Source organism: Equus przewalskii, unplaced genomic scaffold, assembly GCF_037783145.1.
Source record: "Equus przewalskii isolate Varuska unplaced genomic scaffold, EquPr2 ChrUn-13, whole genome shotgun sequence".
In the NCBI taxonomy this organism is placed as follows: Eukaryota; Metazoa; Chordata; class Mammalia; order Perissodactyla; family Equidae; genus Equus; species Equus przewalskii.
The window spans coordinates 7,341,855-7,361,425 of NW_027228750.1; the positions used below are offsets into that span (position 1 = coordinate 7,341,855).

At 51.6% G+C, this 19,571-nt stretch overlaps 1 protein-coding gene across 4 annotated transcripts in view; it reads left to right on the forward strand.

Annotated features, from left to right (window-relative positions):
* The first annotated feature begins 232 nt into the window (after positions 1–232).
* The window catches only part of KCND3 (potassium voltage-gated channel subfamily D member 3), a 212,126-nt gene continuing 192,787 nt past the window's right edge, over positions 233–19,571 (forward strand). For 2 of the 4 annotated variants that reach the window (XM_070607983.1, XM_070607985.1), the window contains exons 1-2: positions 233–508; positions 7,225–8,402. In XM_070607983.1, coding sequence (XP_070464084.1) covers positions 7,297–8,402 — 1,106 coding nt within the window. In that variant the 5' untranslated portion in view covers positions 233–508; positions 7,225–7,296. Of the gene's footprint in view, positions 509–709; positions 1,351–7,224; positions 8,403–19,571 lie in introns of those variants that run through there. The other 2 variants (XM_070607986.1, XM_070607984.1) reach the window with 2 other exon arrangements.

A 19,571-nucleotide genomic window follows, 5' to 3' on the forward strand; every position in this document is an offset into this window, starting at 1 on the left:
GCCGGGATCCGCAGGGAGCCGAGGGCGCAGCCTCGCCGCCTCCCCCGGACTCTCCTCTGCGCCCCGCCCGCGTCGCGCCCCCACTGCCCCCCCCCCCACCCCCCCCGCTTCGGGAGAGGGACCTCGCCGGGCAGCCTGTGGCCCGCCGGGCTCCGCTCCGCGCGGCGCCGGCAGCGGCGGGGGCAGGGAGCGAGCGAGGGAGCCCGCGAGCCCGCGAGCGGAGCGGCGAGGCGGGGAGAGGACGCGGTGCCGAGCCGGGGCTGGAGCGGCGGCGGCGGCGGCGGCGGGGGAAGGAGGACCCCACGGACAGACAAACGCACAAACGGACCGAGCGAGGGAGGGAGCGAGCGAGACTTCGCCGGCGAGGAGGAGCCGCTCGAGCGGCGGTGGCTGGGCGCTTCCCCGCGCTGCTGGGCGCTCGGCGCCTCCGCGGCCCCCGGCTCCGGGCCGCAGCTTCCTAGCGCGCGCGGGGCGCGGGGCGCGGGGCCCGGGGCTTGCTTCGCTGAAGGTAAGAGGGACGCGACCGAGCCTTCTGGAGCCAGGAAGTGCGAGGAGTGCTGCTCCCACGCCTGTTGCTCCAGCTGCCCACGCGGCACCCTCCCACTCCCGCGCCCGGGTGGGTGGGCGCTGGGGCGCCGGAAGGATTGGGGGTGGGGCCGGCGCCGTGGGGGAGCAGGGGGAGCAGGCAGCCGGCCCGGGGGCGTCGGTTCCCTCGGGCTGTGGAGCCACCTCCGGGCAGCAAAGCGCTGTGAGGTTTAGGGGTGGGAGTGTGAACCTCTGCCCTCTTTCCATTGGCCTGCCTTTCCCCGGGGGTGCCAGAGGCAGCGCCCCGGGATCCGGCGGCAGGTGGCGACGGCTTGCTCAGTCGCCCCGCTCTTTGTGAGGGGAGAAGAGAAATGGTTGAGGGTGGAAGCAGGTTTGGGGCGCTTCGTAAAGTTCTCCAGCCCGGCAAGTCGGCGGTGGGCTGGGGGCCCACACCTCTGGTCCTGCCCGACGCTGCTCCCACCCAGAGACCTCTGGGAAAGGTCTCTAAGTGACACCGGGGCCAATGCGGCCCAGGGGAGGGGGTTCGAAAGAGACTCCCTTTGCAAGATGTGTACATCGGGCATGGGACGCGGAAGGGACTGGCCAGAGAAGTTACCTGAAATCAACTAAATTCCTGCGCTTGCTTATTGTTGACATTTGAATGAAATCCAAGATGTTCTGCTTTTCTCCCGGGCAGCCCTGACATGTCAGCAACAGGCTGAGGTTCCGGCCCTGGAATCTTATAGCGAAGAGAAAGCTCCGTTGTATATCTTAAGAGAGGATGTCTGAACTTTCTCGTGATCCTAGGCACGATGCGATCTGTTTGTAAGACCGGGCACGGGTTGCTATGTGATGCATGTTGGTGTTTTGCATGAACGTATGTGATGGTTAAATTTACATCTTATTTACCATTACTTCAAAGAAATTTGGATATTTAATGTCTGTAGAAAGGGGGCCTGGGCGTGTATGAATTCAATGCAAAGCATGTGTACATTTCCTTATGTGGACATGTTGGCGCACCAGAATTGATGTGTTTGTTTTTCCTTGTTGCTACTTGAATGCAACAAAATGCAAGTACACAAGGGACCTTCAGAGGAAGAAAGATTAGTAGCTTGTTCCCTTTTGCTGTTGAGGAGGATTGAGAAAAAGAGAGTTCAGGAAATTGCCCTGGCCAACCTAGAAGTAGCACTGGGAGAAGAGGATCTGTATGTGTGTGGCCTAAGCCTGTACCCCAAGGATCCCCAGCTTAGCACCCTGTCAATTTTATGCCTGTCTACCCAAACCCTCTGGGCACAGGAGAAGGCCCTGTTGACTGTCAGGTCCCTCCCCTCCCCCCAGACTGGCCCCATTCTGGGCTAAGCGATTTGATGTGAAATTATGGAAAGTAAAAGTTTCTGGAGACTCTGCACACCCAGCACTCTGCGGAGATCATCAAAGGGCAGACCTTGGTGACCTGACGTTTGTTGCTGCCTTGTGCCTGTGCTCAGGTTAGGTGTCAATCCCCAGGATGGGCTGTCTGGTCACTTTGCCCACTTTTGGCCCTCTATCTCCCAAACAGAAGCTGCTTCACGGCGCTGAGTTTTTCCAGTGGGAAAATCTATTTCCCTTTTCAGGGATGTTTCGCCTTTGTCATTTCAGCACTCACCTGTTTTAAATGTCTCTTCCCTAGCTTCCCCCCACCCCCATCTTTCCCACTGTCAAACTCTTCTGCCAAAAACAAAAATAGCTTCAGATTTTTCATTTGTAAGGCGTCCACGTCCTAGTAAAACCTTGGCATTTGAGGCATGTGCCGTGCCATTGGCTGGAAATGGGGCCGCACTGTTGTGCCTGTTGCAGGAATTCATACCCAGGTCGGCTCCAGGAGGTGTTGGTGCCTGGGGCAGGGGGGTGGTGGGGGTGCTGTGGTGAGAGCCCCGGTGAAGCTCTACCTGAGCCAGGTCATGCCTGCTGGGCTGTGTGGAGGGTGCGATGGTGTGGTCTTGGACATGGAACCCGGGGAGACACCCTTCCTCTCCTTCCAAACCCAGACACACACACACACGTGCACACACACACACAGGCACACAGAAAGAAGCAGTGGGTTAATTGCTCCTTTTGGTACCTTTTACCAGGGTAACAGGGCTTGAGCTTCTGGAGTCAGTCTGGCTCTTGCTTGGCCTTCTTTGGGAAGATTTGTCCTGGATTAATGCATGGGATGGAGGATTGGCCTTGGGACCAGAGGCTTTTATGATAGATAGAGTTATTGTTTTTTCTTCCTCATCTCTCAGTTAGTCATCTGAAAGCTGTCTGTAAAATACCCATGGCCCTTGGAGAAGGGGAGATTGGTGTGGCGTGGAGAGGGGAGGTGGTGGGGCTCAGCTTGGCAGGGACAGGTACCAGGATGGAGGCGTGGGAGTGAGGGTGGAGCAGCAGTGGGAGAGTGGAAGGGAAGGGCATTGTCCTTGCAGGGTGCAGAGCTGCATGTCTGGCCCAAGCAGGGGGCTTCAGTGTCCTCCTGACTCAGTAGTCTCTTACTCTTTGCCACTTGTGCTCCCTCAAGGTCCTGCCTCTCTGAGCTCTATTCTGGGGTAAAGCAGTGATGTTGAGGTTCAGAGGTCCAGGGCCCAGGGTCTGGGAGCCTGGCCCCCTTTACCCTCCCGGGGGGTGACCTGGGGTTCTGTGGGTGAACCCAGCCTGAGATTGTCTTAAGTTCTGAGTGGTGCAGGTTGTGTTCCCTGTTCTGGGTACAAGTCTCATCAGGAACTCCCAGAATTCTCTTTGCTAAGAGGAGGCTCAGGCTACCTCAGTCCCCACAGCAACAAACCCGAATGCTCTGCTTCCTGCTTTGCTTGGGTGACTGTCATGAAGAGGTCTCAGTGAGACGTGAGCCTTGATGTCCTGGATCAAGTAGAATCAAGGATTATTTGAGCTGAAGGACTCCTCACTGTCTCGTCCAATTCTCTCATTTTACAGATGAGGATTCTGAGGCCCAGAGAGTAATGGTGGCTTGCTTTCACAAATTCAGGAGACGATTGAAACTGGAATCCAGGGCCTCCTGACTCCGTGCTCTTTGCTGCCTGGGGATGGGGCGAGGGGAGTCTGTATCCTGCTCTCTTCTGTGCGGAACATCAATATTTGGCTACACCTAGGTCAGGAAAGCTCTTTGGCAGTGAGCTGATCAATGGTCCATTGGAAAAGCATCAACTCCTATGTATATGGACTTTAGCCGCTTTGAAGGAAGCTTTCTGAGTCTCAGCTCCTTATCCGAAACTTGTGGGCAGAAATGTCCACGTCATGAGACTTTTGTAGGGATAAATTAAGTGTTGCTGTAAAAGTACCTAAAACAATGCCCAGAGCGTTGTCAGTAAAAGTTCACTAAAGCTGAACTGGGAATTATCTGTGACCGATGTTTAAATTGTGGGCTTGCTTCCCAAACTTACCTTGCTCCTTGTGTGCCGAGGGGCTGCAAATTCTAGTAAGCCGAAGGAAGTCTAGGAAGTTATAAAGGTACATATCTTGAGGAAAGATACAAAATACACAGGATATTCCCAGATCTTCTCCCAGCGGCATGTGGATTACCCACCACCATGGGTGAACCCTGTTCTCTCCTCGGTTCCTGTAATCAAGAGCTCATCAGGCCTGTGCTTTTTTTCTGTTCTCTGAGTGGTGACATTTATATGGAATGCCATTGCTATTCCTTTTGTCTTCTGTGGCATCTGATTCAACTCCCTGTGTGAGGGAGCAGAGGGACCTGTGAATATTCTCCTTAGAATGGAGATGAGGAAACTGAGGCAGAGACAGGCTCCCTCAGAAAACTCAACTGAGAGCACGGTGCATCGGAGGCACTTCAATTGGCTTCTTTCGATCCAGAGCTGTCTTTAGAGTTTACTGTCTGTGTGGAGAGAATGCCCACTCTTGAAAACTCCTGAAATTCATTAGCGAGGCAGGGAGTGAAGCCGATGGGGTATGAATGGTGTCTATAAAATCAGGGCTTCCAGTTTAAGCACCTACTGATGCAAGGCACTCTGCTCCCTCCTGGGTTGTTATATAAAAATTGAGGTGTCATGTCCTCTGCTCTTAAGGAGCTTAGTGTGGGATGGGGAACACAGAACTGTACCCCTGAACTCCATATTGAGACTGCCTGGGTTGAAGTCTCTCTGCCTACTTATTACATCCTTTAGCTAGTTATTACAACTCCTCATGCTTCATCTTCCTTGTCTGCAAAACGGGAACCACAGTGGTGTCTAGCCCCTGGGGTTGTCGATGGGGTCAGTTGAGATGGTCCACGTAAGCAGGTGGTGCTGTGCCTGGCACACGGTCAGCCCTCAGTAATCATCAGCTGCTCTTCTTGTATTTGCAGGAAGGCCTTGAGAAGTAGTGCAGCCCAGTGCTGCAGGGCATATGGTGTGGGGTCAGACTGTCTGGGGTGGGATCCCTGTTTCACCCCTTTCTGGCTGGCAGACTGCTGAATTTCAGACTTCTTCCTTGGGTTGCTGTGAAGGTTATGTGAGATGATCCACGGAGACAGTGAGTGCTGTGGCTGGCACAGAGTAACTGCTCAGTTATTGTTTGACATGGTTATTAGTAAGACATGTAGGAACTGTCTGTGATCCAGGCTAGAGGGTGACGGGTGCTAGAGAAGAGGGGCACACAATGTGCTGAGAGCCCAAAGGAGGGGAGAATTCCTTAGTGGGGAGAAGGGGGCATCACAGAGAGGGTGAGGAACAGTGGAGCTCTTACAGGAGGATATTCCCAGCAGAGGGAAGAGTACTCAGAGACACCCCCCACAAGGTCTGTGCAGGGGCCCATCTGTGGTCTGTTGCTGGGGGCTTGGATGGGTGCATGGGACATTTGGCTGCAGGGGTAAGCTGGGATCCATTTGTGCAAATGCTGAAATGCCAGGCCAAAGAGTTTGGACTTGACTTTGTAGGCTGTGGGGTAAAGCAGTCAGAACCATGCTTTAGGGCGATTACTCTGAGCAGAAAGGGTTTCTGGGGAATAGGAGAAACAGGGTTGGGGAGTGGGATGAAAGACAAGCAGACCAGTGGGAAGGAGGCCTGAGGGATTTCGCGCCTTGATGAGGCAATTGTCTCATTATTTGGCAACTCTTTGGGTGAAGCAGTGAGGAAGATGGCCAAAGGGACAGGCCTGAGGTTAGGGATGCATGAGCAAAAGGAGAAGAGCAGCTTTTTGCAAGGAGGTAGATTCAGTTTAAATCTGTCCAGTTTCAGAGGCATCCAAGTGGGAAGGTCCAGGGATGGCTCAGGAATGAGAGGAGGTAGGGATCTGAACAGCCTCGAAGAGCTGGGAGTCAGGAGAAGGAAGCAGGTTTATGGGGAAAGACGAAGATCAAATCCCATTACAAGACTCACCTCTGCCTCATTTATTTAAACATAGAGTCAAATCCACTGAATTCCGGAGGATCCAAATAATCCAGAGGTAGGACTGGTTCTGGGTGGTCCATTTAGGATTGGTGCAAATGAGTGTGTCAACCCCAAACAATTTCCCGTTGCTGTTACGTATGTTTCTGTGTCACCACATGTCTTCCCACAGATGGTATACATTTGGGGATTCAGAGTCATTTCACTATCATCTTTAAAAAGCCAGATTTGGGGAGGTAAATCTGTTTCCCAGAGCCAAAAATAATTCTCTGTGTCACTGTTCTCTCCATCCATGCAGGTGATGGGGAGGTGTGTACACGGCGTGGCTCAGTCAAGGCGTGGTGGGCGGAGGGACACGGTGGCCCAGCTCTGGAGGAACCTCCAAGGGTGGAGCGGGGCCAGGTGAAAGGGGCTGGCATGAGAAAGAGTATTGTTATGTAACCCGAGGGAGCTATGGATGGTGGGCAGATGGAGACGCGAGGCAAAGAATCTGGAGACGGCAGTGAGCGTGGATCAACTTCCTCTGGGAGGGAGAGGGACAATGCACAGAAGGCAGGTGAATCCGAGACTCCCTATACAGTGTGGGGAAGGTACACTGCCTAGCCTCACAACCTCTCCCATATCTTTCTATCAGAGATGTCATCTTTCTATCTGAGGGCCCTGATGGGACGCTAGGTTGCCAGATGTCCCAGAGAGTAGCACTCCACCAGGACAGCCTTCACCATGGGACTTGAGGGCAGAACTCCACCAAGCCCTCGGCCTACTGTGGTCACCTGCCATCTCAGAGAATTTTCCAAACATGGGTAGCCCCAGCTTCTTCCTCACCAGTGAGGAGTCGAAGGAATGTGTTTACGTGATCTCCCTCATCCACACCCCATTCCTGATTACCCTGGTGGGTGAAGAGCAAAATAAAAATTAGCATGTTTATCCCACTTTTAAATTCATTTAATGAGAACTCATTTGCCCTCTCCCAATTTAAATTCGTAATAACGCCATAACCTTTCAGAGCTGATTATTGCCCGCGTCTCCCCAGATCTTCCCGCTAAAGAGGCTTTCCCTCCAAATGCCCCTGAGCCTTCTTGGAACTTGACAATTTGTCAGGCAGTCAGCAACATCTGGTGATCCCCCACTGTTGCACTGCCTGGTGCTGAGTGCCCTCCCTACCAGGAGAGGCAAAAGAATCAAGTCCCTTCTCTTTGGTGATGACTTCAGTTTAATTAATTTGCCTTCAGGACTTTTCCTGTTTCACTCACCAATGACCCTTCCTTATGTCCCACTTCCTACCTGGGAGTCTATCATGGACTCACCCAGCTCTCTGCTCTCTCCTCTTGTCCCCCAGGGGTCGCTGAACTAACTCCAAGCTGGTGTGCAAAGTATCTGAGCAGTGGCCGGCCCGAGAGCTGGAGTCACCATGGCGGCGGGAGTTGCAGCCTGGCTGCCTTTTGCGCGGGCTGCGGCCATTGGTTGGATGCCGGTGGCCAACTGCCCCATGCCCCTTGCCCCCGCGGACAAGAACAAGCGGCAGGATGAACTGATCGTCCTCAACGTGAGCGGGCGGAGGTTCCAGACCTGGCGGACCACACTGGAGCGCTACCCCGACACGCTGCTGGGCAGCACGGAGAAGGAGTTCTTCTTCAACGAGGACACCAAGGAGTACTTCTTTGACCGGGACCCAGAAGTGTTCCGCTGTGTCCTCAACTTCTACCGCACAGGAAAGCTGCACTACCCACGCTACGAGTGCATCTCCGCCTACGACGACGAGCTGGCTTTCTACGGCATCCTCCCCGAGATCATCGGAGACTGCTGTTATGAGGAGTACAAGGACCGCAAGAGGGAGAATGCCGAGCGGCTCATGGACGACAACGACTCGGAGAACAACCAGGAGTCCATGCCCTCGCTCAGCTTCCGCCAGACCATGTGGCGGGCCTTCGAGAACCCGCACACCAGCACCCTGGCCTTGGTCTTCTACTACGTGACTGGCTTCTTCATCGCCGTCTCGGTCATCACCAACGTGGTGGAGACGGTGCCGTGCGGCACGGTGCCTGGGAGCAAGGAGCTGCCGTGCGGCGAGCGCTACTCGGTGGCCTTCTTTTGCCTGGACACCGCCTGCGTGATGATCTTCACCGTGGAGTATCTGCTCCGGCTCTTCGCGGCGCCTAGCCGTTACCGCTTCATCCGCAGCGTGATGAGCATCATCGACGTGGTGGCCATCATGCCCTATTACATTGGCCTGGTCATGACCAACAACGAGGACGTGTCCGGTGCCTTTGTCACGCTCCGGGTCTTCCGCGTTTTCAGGATCTTCAAGTTCTCCCGCCACTCCCAGGGCTTGCGGATCCTGGGCTACACACTCAAGAGCTGTGCCTCTGAACTCGGCTTTCTCCTCTTCTCCCTCACCATGGCCATCATCATCTTTGCCACTGTGATGTTTTATGCTGAGAAGGGCTCCTCTGCCAGCAAGTTCACGAGCATCCCTGCTTCTTTTTGGTACACCATTGTCACCATGACCACATTGGGGTAAGTCCATGCTGGTGGCCTGGAGAAGGGCGGAGGCTGGATCAGAGGGCGAAGCCCTGGATGGTATCAGGATTGGGCAGAGGGGGATGGAGTCACTTACCTGGGCTGTGGGAGCAAGGGAAGTTGCCTCATCGGAAGAGGAAGGTGCGTGAGTGATTACTTTGGGAGTAGAGGCTTGCTCTGCATTGAGCTTTCTTTTTGGAGAGGGCCGTGTATTTTATGAAACATGGAAACTTGTCACCGTTTCTTTTTTCAGCCATGCATTCTGTGTATGTGTGTGTGGGGGTGAGTGGTGATTGCTGCATTTTTATATGTATCTGTGCATATAAGGGCTGCCACAAGGAGATAAACAGGGCAGCAGGCGGGGAGGAAGACAGCTATAAGTTGGGTGAGCGTTGTAAGGAGGGTACAGATTTCCATTAACAGAAGACACTGGGAACACTCTTTTTGGATCCCTCTTCATCTCTTCTTTATAGTATATTTGCAGGCTGTTTTCCCTTTTGCCTCCCTTTTCTTTTCTGCTGCCGCAGATGCTCAAGGGCTCAGTAGCTCTGAGCAGACTTTCTCTAAGTGACTCAACTTGGGTTTTCTGCAAAGCAGGGCACCCGATTTGTTTTCTCTCACTCAAGGAGGAGCAGCCTTGCTTTCTCAGCCCAACTCTGTGATTAAATGACCCGACCTACCTGGACGATTGTGAGATGGTCTGAATGGGTCTTGTGGTCAGACACAGAAGCAGCAATGTCATCAGAGGGAGGGAGAGGCGCACGGCGAGGTCATGGCTGACTCCGTCTCTTCCATCTCCCTGAGGTCCCCTCTCCAGCTGAGGTCACAGAAGTGTATTTATGGTGCTGGGATGTGAAGCTTTCCATCAGAGGAAGGGGGCTCAGGAAGGAGATTACAATCTTCACCCTAACAGGATTAGAGCCGAGGGAGGCAGCCTCTTGGAGACATGTATTTCTTAGGGGCTTCTGCTTCAGCTGTTGGGAGTCATTGAAGCTAATGCAAAATCCCTTCACAATTCATATGCTGGGTCTATATTTGTTGGGGCCAGGAAGCGTTATATTGCTGATGGAGAATTCATGAAGCTTTTTATTTGGTCTTTGACAATTCGGTTCGTGGCATCCTGGTGAGTCGATTTTTTTTCCTAGCCGAAACCCTGTGGCGCTGGTTTCAGTTCTTCCATAGTGCTGCGTGTGCTTATTGGGAATGACTGAGCAAGTGAGGGGACCTTTAAAAATGATTACATTTGTCTTTCTGCCACACGGGAGGGAGGAGCAAGGGGTGTCCTTGTCCATTTGTGAAGGCCACGTTTGATGGGGGCATTCCCTTTACCTCTTGTCTGTCTGACGGAGGCCATCCTGCCCCTTCCTCCCATTCAACACACACACACACACACACACACACACACTTGCATGCGCACTTCTTCAAATACCGCTCCCACTCAGAATAGGTAAGAATATCTGGTCATCTGACCTTGTCCTCTTGGCTCAGGTGTCAGACGTGGGCTTTTGGGCACAGTGGGATATTTAGGGATCAAATGGGCTGGAGAGCTGGCCACCATGTCAGGAGAAGGAGGCACACTGCCCCTTCCAGGCCAACCCTGGCCATCTGTTCACTTTCCTGAAGGAGCCACACCCATGTCCAGGACCTCCCTGGACACGCTTCTGACATGGCTTTGACTGTCCAGTACCCTCAGGTGCCCCTTGATGGGACTCATGACATCCAAGTGGTGCCTCAGGACTGCCATGGGGAAGAACATGGGCAAATGGATGGGTGTCGGAGTTAAAATGGGATTATTTCAGAGAAGATCAATGGAGGCTTCAGTGGCCACTTGCCCATTGCTTTTTATTATTAGTATAGCAGCATATGTGTGTCTGCTATGTGTCAGCAGTGTGCTCAGCACTTTGCAAATATTATCTCTTTAAGTCTTCACAACAGCCCTGCAAGGTAGGAAAAATGCTGTACAACTTGGAAGATACAGAATGCAAAGCTCAGAGAGGTTAAGTAATTTCTGTAGTCACATAGCTGATAAGGGGCAGAGCTGATTTTCAGATCCAGTCTAGCTGTCTTCAGTGCCCTTTCTCTTTTCACCACCCCTCTGCTTGGCCCCATACCAGCTGGGCCCATAGGTAGAAATCAGACTTTCAGAGTTATTCCTTTTTTATTATATGCTTGGGGTGTCATAGTCTATTCTAGTCATGTCGCTATTCAAGAAAGCATCAGTGCCATGAGTCCTACATGTCAGGCTCTGTACTAGGCACACAGGGATTTTTATATATAAAACATTTCCTTCTGCCCACTTTAAGTAATGTCTTCAAAATTCGTGGCTGCTCCCATAGCAAAATCCAGTGTTTTAGTGTGGCTGGAAAGACCACTGATGTCCTTTAACTCTCGCCCCGTAGAACAAGGGGCGAGTCCAGGATCAAGGGATGGACAGTCTTGGCCTCACATTTACTTTCTTGAAGGGGAGCAAGAGGACTCTGCTGGAGGAGGAAGGCAGAGAGGAAGGGAAGGATGGGAGAAGCAGGCTCCCCTGGCTGTGGGCCCTGGGGACTCCTTGCCCTGCCCTTCCCCATGCATCAAAATATCTGGCCTCTGGGAGGAGAAACTAATGGGCAAGAAAGGAAGCCTTTAGAAGAGTCTTCCTTAATCTCAGATAAGTGACAGGAAAGCAGGCTTTTTCTTCCCTTCTACCCTGGCTGGTGTAATTCCATGCTGGATCAGGTAACTTTGACTTTGACCTGAGTTAGCAGTTCGAACCATCACAAGGCTCATTGCTTGGCTATGCCTAACAGGTGCTTGGCAAAGCGCTTTTTAATGGATGAGTCAACGTGAATGGGGTGCCTTTTCCATTTACTTCCTCTGATACTGTTCTCAATCCCTTCCACACCTCCCTGTCCTCCCTCTATGGTGGACCCAAGATTTGTGCTCTGCCCCAGCCCTGGCCCCTGAGAGAGATGAGAGCAGCCTCCACGTGGTGTCTGGTCCATCCTCTGGGATGCTCTGCAGCATTGTTGGGGTCTTCTTGCCCTCATTTGAGGTCTTACCAATTCAACTTTGGAAACCTTTTCCTTTCCCCTGGCTGGTTTCTTTCCTGAGAACATTCACCGGCTAGTTGTGGGCTTGTTAACCATTCCAGAAAGCCTATCTTTTTCTTACTCTTCACTAGCATTTGAGCCCCAAGTAGCCATGGAATACCAAAGCCAATATTCTGTCATGTTCCACGTTCTGTCCGGCTGCTTCCAACAGCTCCCAGCAGACCCTCGGCTCTTCCTGTCTCTAGATCCTCCCTGCCCTAATCCTTCCCTGAGTTCCTATTTCAGTCTGGAGAGACTGTCTTCAGCTCCTTTGCAGAGCAGGGCTAACCAACAGGCCGAACGCTGCTGTACTGAGTGAAAGAGTTCGCTCTCCCGGCCTCTGGTTGCCATCTCTGTCTGCTTTCCCAGGACTTGCTGACGAGTTTCTCAGGTGTCCTCCAGGGAGGGATCTCCTGGAGCCAGTTATTCCCGTTTATTTAATATCTCAAAATACCTTAAGCACACAGAACAATAACAGCCCAACTGCCACCAAGGCTTGAGGATGGCTTTCCTTTGCAGCCTCCTGTGCTGGCAGGGGAGACCCCTGTGCCCAGCCCAGGTTTCCTTATGCCCCCTTGACAGTTGAGCTCCCAAACGCACCATTAAAGGATTAATTTCTGTGCTCATAATTGATGCTATAAATAAAATAGATCCTCAATTATCCCGGTTAACAGAGGGAAGGGATAACACAGGACTCCCAATATTAAATAAGACCAACGTATCTAGTTTGGGAATGTATTGTGTGTTGTAGACTTTTTCAAAGCAGAGTTTTCTTCTTAATTTTGCTTAACTTTGCTTGGCATCACCCTTAGCCTAGACTGCCGGAGCCAGTCTGTGGGTGAAGCTCGGCTCGGGTGTAGGGAAGAGGGGAGCACGCGGGAGGAAAGCCTTGTGAGCCAGCATCCACGAGGGCCCTGGAGGGCAGCTCCGGCTGATTGGACTGAGGCTCTCTTGGTATCTTAAGGAGGGGGCCTAGGGCTTGGGCAGGGCATGGAGTAGCATTACTTCTGGTGAGACGGCCCGCTGCTGCCTGGTTGGCTTGGTTATATAATTGAGACTGGCAGCCTATCTGTCACCCCATGCCCTGAGATGAGAGAGCTTTTGACAGTGTCCAAAAATCACTTTAATGAAAACAGAATCGATTTTTACTTCTTCCAAGCACGAAGCAGCCTCCAGGTGATTTGCATTTCCCTTTAAAACGTAATCCTGGAAGGGGTCTGCCTGAGGTTTTCAGAGACCGGGACCTTGGCCTGGGAGATGAATACCGGCACACCACGGAGTGGGGTACTTGGTCAGGCTACCCCTAGTGCCAGAGGTGGAACCAATCTGAGATCTGGTTTTATTAACCCTTCAATTCCCAAAATTCTGGCTGCACCTTTGTCCACTGCCTCTGGGGCCCACCAGCTCTCCACCGACTCTCAAGCACCTTGGCCTGGGACCCTGGCCACCATGCCCACCTGGATGGTGGTGGGAAACTGCCCAGGGGGATCTGATGACAGTGCACTCACTGGGAATGAATGACCCCAAGGTCTTTTCTTGGTTTGACATTTCTTAACCAACAATTCTCTGGAGCTAGAATTCTTAAAAGAAGGTACAGACCCACATCCCAACAAGGAATCTTTCATTCATTCAACATTGATTGAATACCTGCTATGCGCCATGCAGCATGGTAGGCTCTGAGAAGACACAGGCACTGTAATTGCACATCAGCCCAATGTAAGGTACAGACAAAATGAATTGAATGAGACCCAGTTTTCTTCTTTTGAAACAAAATGAGAGACGAGGAAGAGCAGTAGACCAAGGGTCAGGAAAGAGGCCTGTTCTCATGTTCTTCCTGGCGCTCCAGGAGCTGCCCTCACTCTGCTCGGTGTCTGGCTAACTCCGTCCTCCTTCAAAGCTCAGCCCTGTACCCTCTCCTCCGGGGGGCCTTCCTGGCCCTCTAGGAGCTAGGTACCCCTCCTCTCGCTTCCCTTTGCAGCCCTTCACACCTCTGTCTTGTCAATTGCCGCATTTTATTAACTTTATCTGTCTGTGTGTCTTTCCCCCAGGATGTGAGCTCTTCAAGGGCAGATCTCTATTCCAAAGATCATTGTATGATTCGTGCCTAGCCCAGGGCCTGATATCTAGTGGGCCTCAGTAAATATCTGTTCAACTCACAGGTTTGTACCCCCGCTTACCCAGCTTTGGTTTTCTCGGTTGCTGATCATCTCCTGGCCATTGTACAAACCAAGGCAAGTGCCATCAAAATGTTAGCTGTATTTTCGTGTCAGGATCTTTGTGGGCAGGGCGAAGATGGGGAGGCCAGCAGGGCGTTCTCTAGTTCTGATCTCAGCCTTAGCAGGGTTGGGGCTTTCTTGCAAGGGAAGTTGAAACCCTTGTCCTTCACTACTTTTGGCTAGTTGGCCATACTCCCCACTGCAGGCTCTGGGGCCAGGACGGAGCAGAAAGGGAGGCAGAGATAAGCCCCCCTCCCCATGATGTTTTCCTCCATTCAGTTATTTATTCAATAAATATTTATGGGATACCTGATAGGCACTGGGAATAAAGCAGCGAAGAAAAGAGGTACTCACTGATCTTGTGGAGCTTATATTCTGATGGAGGAGACCAGATAGTAGATAGATAAACAAATATATCCTATCAGGCAGCAATTCATGCTACAGAGAAAAATAAAGCGTGCTGTGATAGACAGGGAGTGCTGAGTGTGGAAGGGAGGTGGAGCAAGGGAGAGTTGCAATTTTATATTAGGAGGTCAGGACAGCCCTATCAGATAAGATGATATTTGAGCAGACACCTGGAGGAATGTGGGAAGCTTGGGGGAAGAGCATTCCAGGCAGAGGAACAGCAAATGTGAAGGCCATGAGGCAGGAGGGGGCTTGGTGTGCTATTCTTGGGCCAGAAAGAAGATGCTCATGATTGAGCTGCATGAGCAGGGGGCAAGTAAAGGAGGTAACTGGGAAGCAGCTCATGCAGGACCCTTGGGATCACTGAAAGGACCTGGGCATTTACCTTGTCCTCTGCTTGGAATGGGAAGCCACTGGAGGGTTTTGAGTAGACCTGACTTATGTTTTAAAAGGATCACTCTGGGTGCTGGGTACAATGAATACATTGTAGGAGAGAGGCCACCATAGTAGGCTAGGTGAAGATGGTAGTGGAACCAAGGATGGTGGCAGTGGATATGGGAGAAGTGAGAGATTCTGCATCTATGTGAAGGTAGAGGCAACAAAAAGCATCTGCTTGTCCTGCTCCCACCATGCCAGCTGAAAGCTTCACCAGCTCCCACAGCGGGGCCCTGGCCTGGAAGACACAGTCCTGAAGACCTTCTCCACCCTGGGAGAAGCATTTCATGAGAAGAGGCCTTCAGGCCCTGCAGGATGGCTCCAAGGTCCAGGGCAGCAGAGACCCCAGCATGGAACAGACAAGCCCCAGAGCCCAAGTGGGAGCATGGACGTTAAGAGTAGGGCTGGGTGGCAGTAAGCAGGAGCATCTGCACCTGGATTGAGGTTTCCTCTGAACCCAGGCAGCGTCTACTGAGCGTCTGCTGAGGGCTGCTCACAGTGCTCACCACCACGGGGGGACAGTCTTAGCTTAGAAACTGAAACACTGAGGCCACTCTGAAAGTCAGTGCCCATGGTGGCTGCTTAAACAGAGTGGCAGGTGAGCGCTTCAGGGCTGCAGAGGAGGGATAGATTAGTTCACACGGGTGGGATGTGAGCCTTCTGGGAGCTTCGCACCGGGGACGTCCTGGTAGATTGGTCTTCTGATCCAGCAAGAAAATTTTGGAAAGGGATTTCCAGGCTGATGCCCATTTTACAGCTCCCTTCCAGAATCTTTTGAAATCAATCTTAATCTCTCTCTCTGTGTTTGCTTTTGTTTGGAATTCCCTCTTTAAACACACCCATAAACATAAACTGATTCTTCCTGAGGAGCAGCGATTATTCTGCCTGAAAATAGTGTAAATAAAAGGCAGCCTGGCCCTCCCTCTCCTCGGGAGCAGGGCACAGCCCCTCAGTAATTACTGGATTATTTTTTGTTTCTCTCACCCAGGAGGGAGCTCCTGTCCCAGGCCATGCAGGGCTCTTATCCATGAACCTTCATGGCTGGGAGCTCTTCCCTGGCAGGGAGAGGAGCAGAGACTTTTAGCTCTGAGTCCCCTACCGCCCGTCCTCGGGCAGGTGGCCCTGAACACAGCCAGCCCCTTCCAGGAAGCTGACACTCTACTCGTATCTCAAGTGTTCATCCTCTGGTGATACCCAAGTCAGTTTTTCTTTTCTGGGGAGTGGGGACCAGGTCTCCCTCTCTCCCAGCAATCTCTTTTGGAAGGAGTGTACAGTAGTGACCTCAAACCAACTTCTAATGGGGACTTGTTTGTGACAAGGAGGAAGGAGTTACCACAGTGCCTTCAAGCACCCAAAGTTCTCAGCCAAAGGGCTCAGCTATTGTGGTCTCCAGATTGAGTCCAGTGCTCCTGCCTCTGTCCAGCCTGCTTTGTTTTTTTGAGGAAGATTAGCCCCGAGCTAACTGTTGCCAATCCCCCTCTTTTTGCTGAGGAAGACTGGCCCTGAGCTAACATCCATGCCCATCTTCCTCTACTTTATATGTGGGACGCCTACCACACACAGCATGGTGTGCCAAGCGATGCCATGTCCACACCTGGGATCCAAACCAGCGAACCCCGGGCCGCTGAAGCGAAACGTGTGAACTTAACCGCTGTGCCACAGGGCCAGTGCCTCCAGCCTGCTTTTGTTAGGCCAGAACCAAGGCCTCTTCTCCCCAGCCCCCACCTCCCTCCACCCAGCTCAATGCAAATAATGGGTGAGTGGGGAGTGGGGTGGGGGAGGGAATATAACTCAGCCTTTGCTGACCGTGACTGGATGGGGGGAGATTGCATCCAGCTCGTGTAATCATATTCCAGGTGTCAGGACTCAAATGAGTGTCATTAAACTGAATCAGAAAAATCGTTTTAATATAAGTGCCACCTCACACACAAGCTAGTTGATGGAGAGATGGATGAGGCTGGGGCCGCCTCCTTTGTAATGCGATGCTGTAAAATCCCATCACCTTCATTATTTCCCACCCAGCCAACGCATCCTAATACCCATGAGCAGCAGAACAGCTTGAATTTAATATACAGAAAGTCCAATCAAACAATAAATGGATGGAACTATATAAAGAAACCATTTTCTGGGAGGCTGGCTCCATTCTCTGGGATTCAGCTCCCTGACACATGAAATGTGCATCAATTTTCCCCAACTAATGCAGCTGCCGAATCACCACATGTGATATTTGTTTGCTTCAGAAGTGAAAGAGGGAACTTTCCCCCCTACATTATCTGGCTATCAATGCAAAATTGCAAATCTCATTTTCTTTGATTTGCATCCAGTGGTTCCTGGTGGCACAGCAAGGCACCATCCTGATGCCAACAAGACTGGAAGCACAGCCCCCCTCCATCCTAGGACCTTACCGAGTCCCAGTGGCATTTTGTCATCATCTTTAAACAAAAACCAATTCCAGACACCAGAGTGGGCTGTTAAGAGACTGGGACATCTCTACCCTTGCAGTCATCTGAGAGAATCTGCCAGACCACAGGGCCGTGCTGACACACCCCGAGTGCCTGTGACATCCTGATTGTCCAACCTTGACTTTGAGGTTGTAGCGAGCACACATTTCATTCTGGACTGGATGCCTCCCACCAGCACGGTCCCCCATCTTTCCTCCCATCCCCGTGACCCAGCTAGTTATTGAGAGACTGTGAACGCAAATGGCAACCTGATCAGCCAAACAGAATTAAACAGGCAAATCAGCTCCTTAAGAATTAGACAATGCATGTCAAAGACTGACAGAAATAGTGTTTTTATGCTTCTGGTGTGGGATTCTCTCCAACACTGTTTCTCCAGTGGCATGGATAACTGAGGGTTAACCATAATTACAGGCTTATAGCTGAAGAGAAGTATCATTAGTTTATTTTTACTTCTTCCTGGTCACGAATACTTAAGCAGAAAAAAAAAACTAGGAGTATTAAACTAAATGAAATGATATCAAAACCACGGACAGCATAAATCTGGATTCAATTCAACAAATATTGATGAGCACCTGATATTTGTAAGGCACTCTGTCGGGCGGTGTTGGGCTATAGAAATGAGTAAGACCTTGGTCCTGTCCCTCAGAAGTTGATAGTAAAGCAGCGGATTTGAGTATGTTTATGAGCATACAAGAAAGAGTGGGGGCGTGTGCTGAGATGATCAGGAAGTGTTTTCACAGAATAAATGCTTAATAAATATTTGCTGAGGAATGCATGATTGACTTCATGGAAAAGGTGACATTTCAGCTAGACCAACAACGGCGGGTAGGATTTTGATTTGCGGAAATGAGAAATCCAAGTAAATTGCAAAAGGGCATTGTGCTTGGGGAGCTTAACTAATATGCTGATTTGCTGGTGTTTAGGGTCCAGGAGGAAAATGGCTAGAGATAAGTGGAAAGAAAAGGTTGTGCTGGAGACACGGAAGGCCTGAAATATTAGGCTAAGGAATTTATTTGGTAGGCGTTAGGGAGCCACTACAGGTGTGCCAGGGATGTACTGATTAGGAAGATTTAATTGGCAGTCGTCTTCCGGAAGAGTGTTAGAGGGGAGCCCTTGGACATGGTGTACAGACAGAAGACTGATCCAGGTAAGAGGGAAAGAAGGCCCGACCTAGGGCAGTCACAGCAAAAAAAGAAGGAAAGGACTAGAGTGGAAAGACATCCAGGAGAAGGAGCTGGAATGATAAGACAGACAGGACGATGAGAGATGTGGAGTCGGCCATTAGGGGAGGAACAGCTTGGCGGGAGGTCAAGGGGAAGGCAGGGACAATGAACTTAGCCTTGGACCTGGGGTGCTTGCAGTTAACCCTGGGTGTCCTTGAGGTGGCCCAGGCAGGCAGGTGGAAGAAGAGAGAAGGGGCTAATGCAGCAGTTTTCAAAATCATGAGCTGAAGGAGGGAAGTGCGCGACATTGCCAAGGAACGCATGAGGGCAAGGAAGAGGAGAGGGCCTCGGGGACACCTCCCGCCCAGGCCCTGTGTCACTGCACCTGCCCCTTTAGGGATGTGGCTGTCCCCTGTGAACAGCTTTGCAGGCGCTTCAGTTCAGCCTTTCTTCTTGGCCTGTGCAAGTTCCCTTTCATATTGTGTTTCTGCTGGAGCTAAAAGGTCATATCGGTTTTCTGAGTAAAACAAGGTTTTCTTTTAGTCTCCTACAATGATAATTAAATAAACAGCACTGACCTAGGAAAGCAGAATTGGTTTATGGGCTTTGCCAAAAAATACTACTACTAATAAAAGGATCCTTACCTTGCTGTGTGGAAGGAGATGGGGTCTAAATGGTCACAGACCAACAACGTCTGTGCCTGGCCAAGGGTGGTGCTGACTCAGAGTGGCACAGCCTCCGTGGATGGCACTGTCCTGGTCCTTGCAGGTCCTTCAGGTCCTTCAGGGACTGAAGACACTGCTAGTCCCACTCACTCCCCCCTTCTCCTAGAGAGAAATGTCAGATGCACCGCTGCCATCACTGGGAGCCTCCTCTGGCCTGGTGGCTCTCAGAGACTCCTGTCCTGGGCTGTTGGTCAGCAGCTGGGGAAAGTGATGGGTCAATAATTCAGCACACGTGCCTTGAGCTCTGCCTGTGAGCAAGACACAGTCCTAGTTGACGTGAGGAGCTACAAGAGAAGAAGGGGCTGAGGACTAAATCCTGTGAAGCAAGTGTTAGGTTCCTCTTCTACGTATGAGAAGACTGAGGCATTGAGAGCATAGGTAACAAGCTCCCATGCTGTCGGAGCACGACTGGATTCAGATCGAGGTCTTCTGACTTCTTCAGAGTCCACTGCTTCATAGAGAGCCTCTGGCCAGTGTCAGAGATGCCGTGTGCACACAGAGCTATGTTTTTAGGTTCAGCAGGCCCAGGGGTATGAATAAGGGCAGGAAAGTATGAGGGGAAGGTGAAGGAGGCAGGAATCAGGGAAGGCTTCTTGGAGGAGGTGGCATTTCAGCTGACCCTTGAAAGATTGTGGGGGAAAAGTTAGATGCCTTCATTCATTCATATTATTTATTCAACAAATATT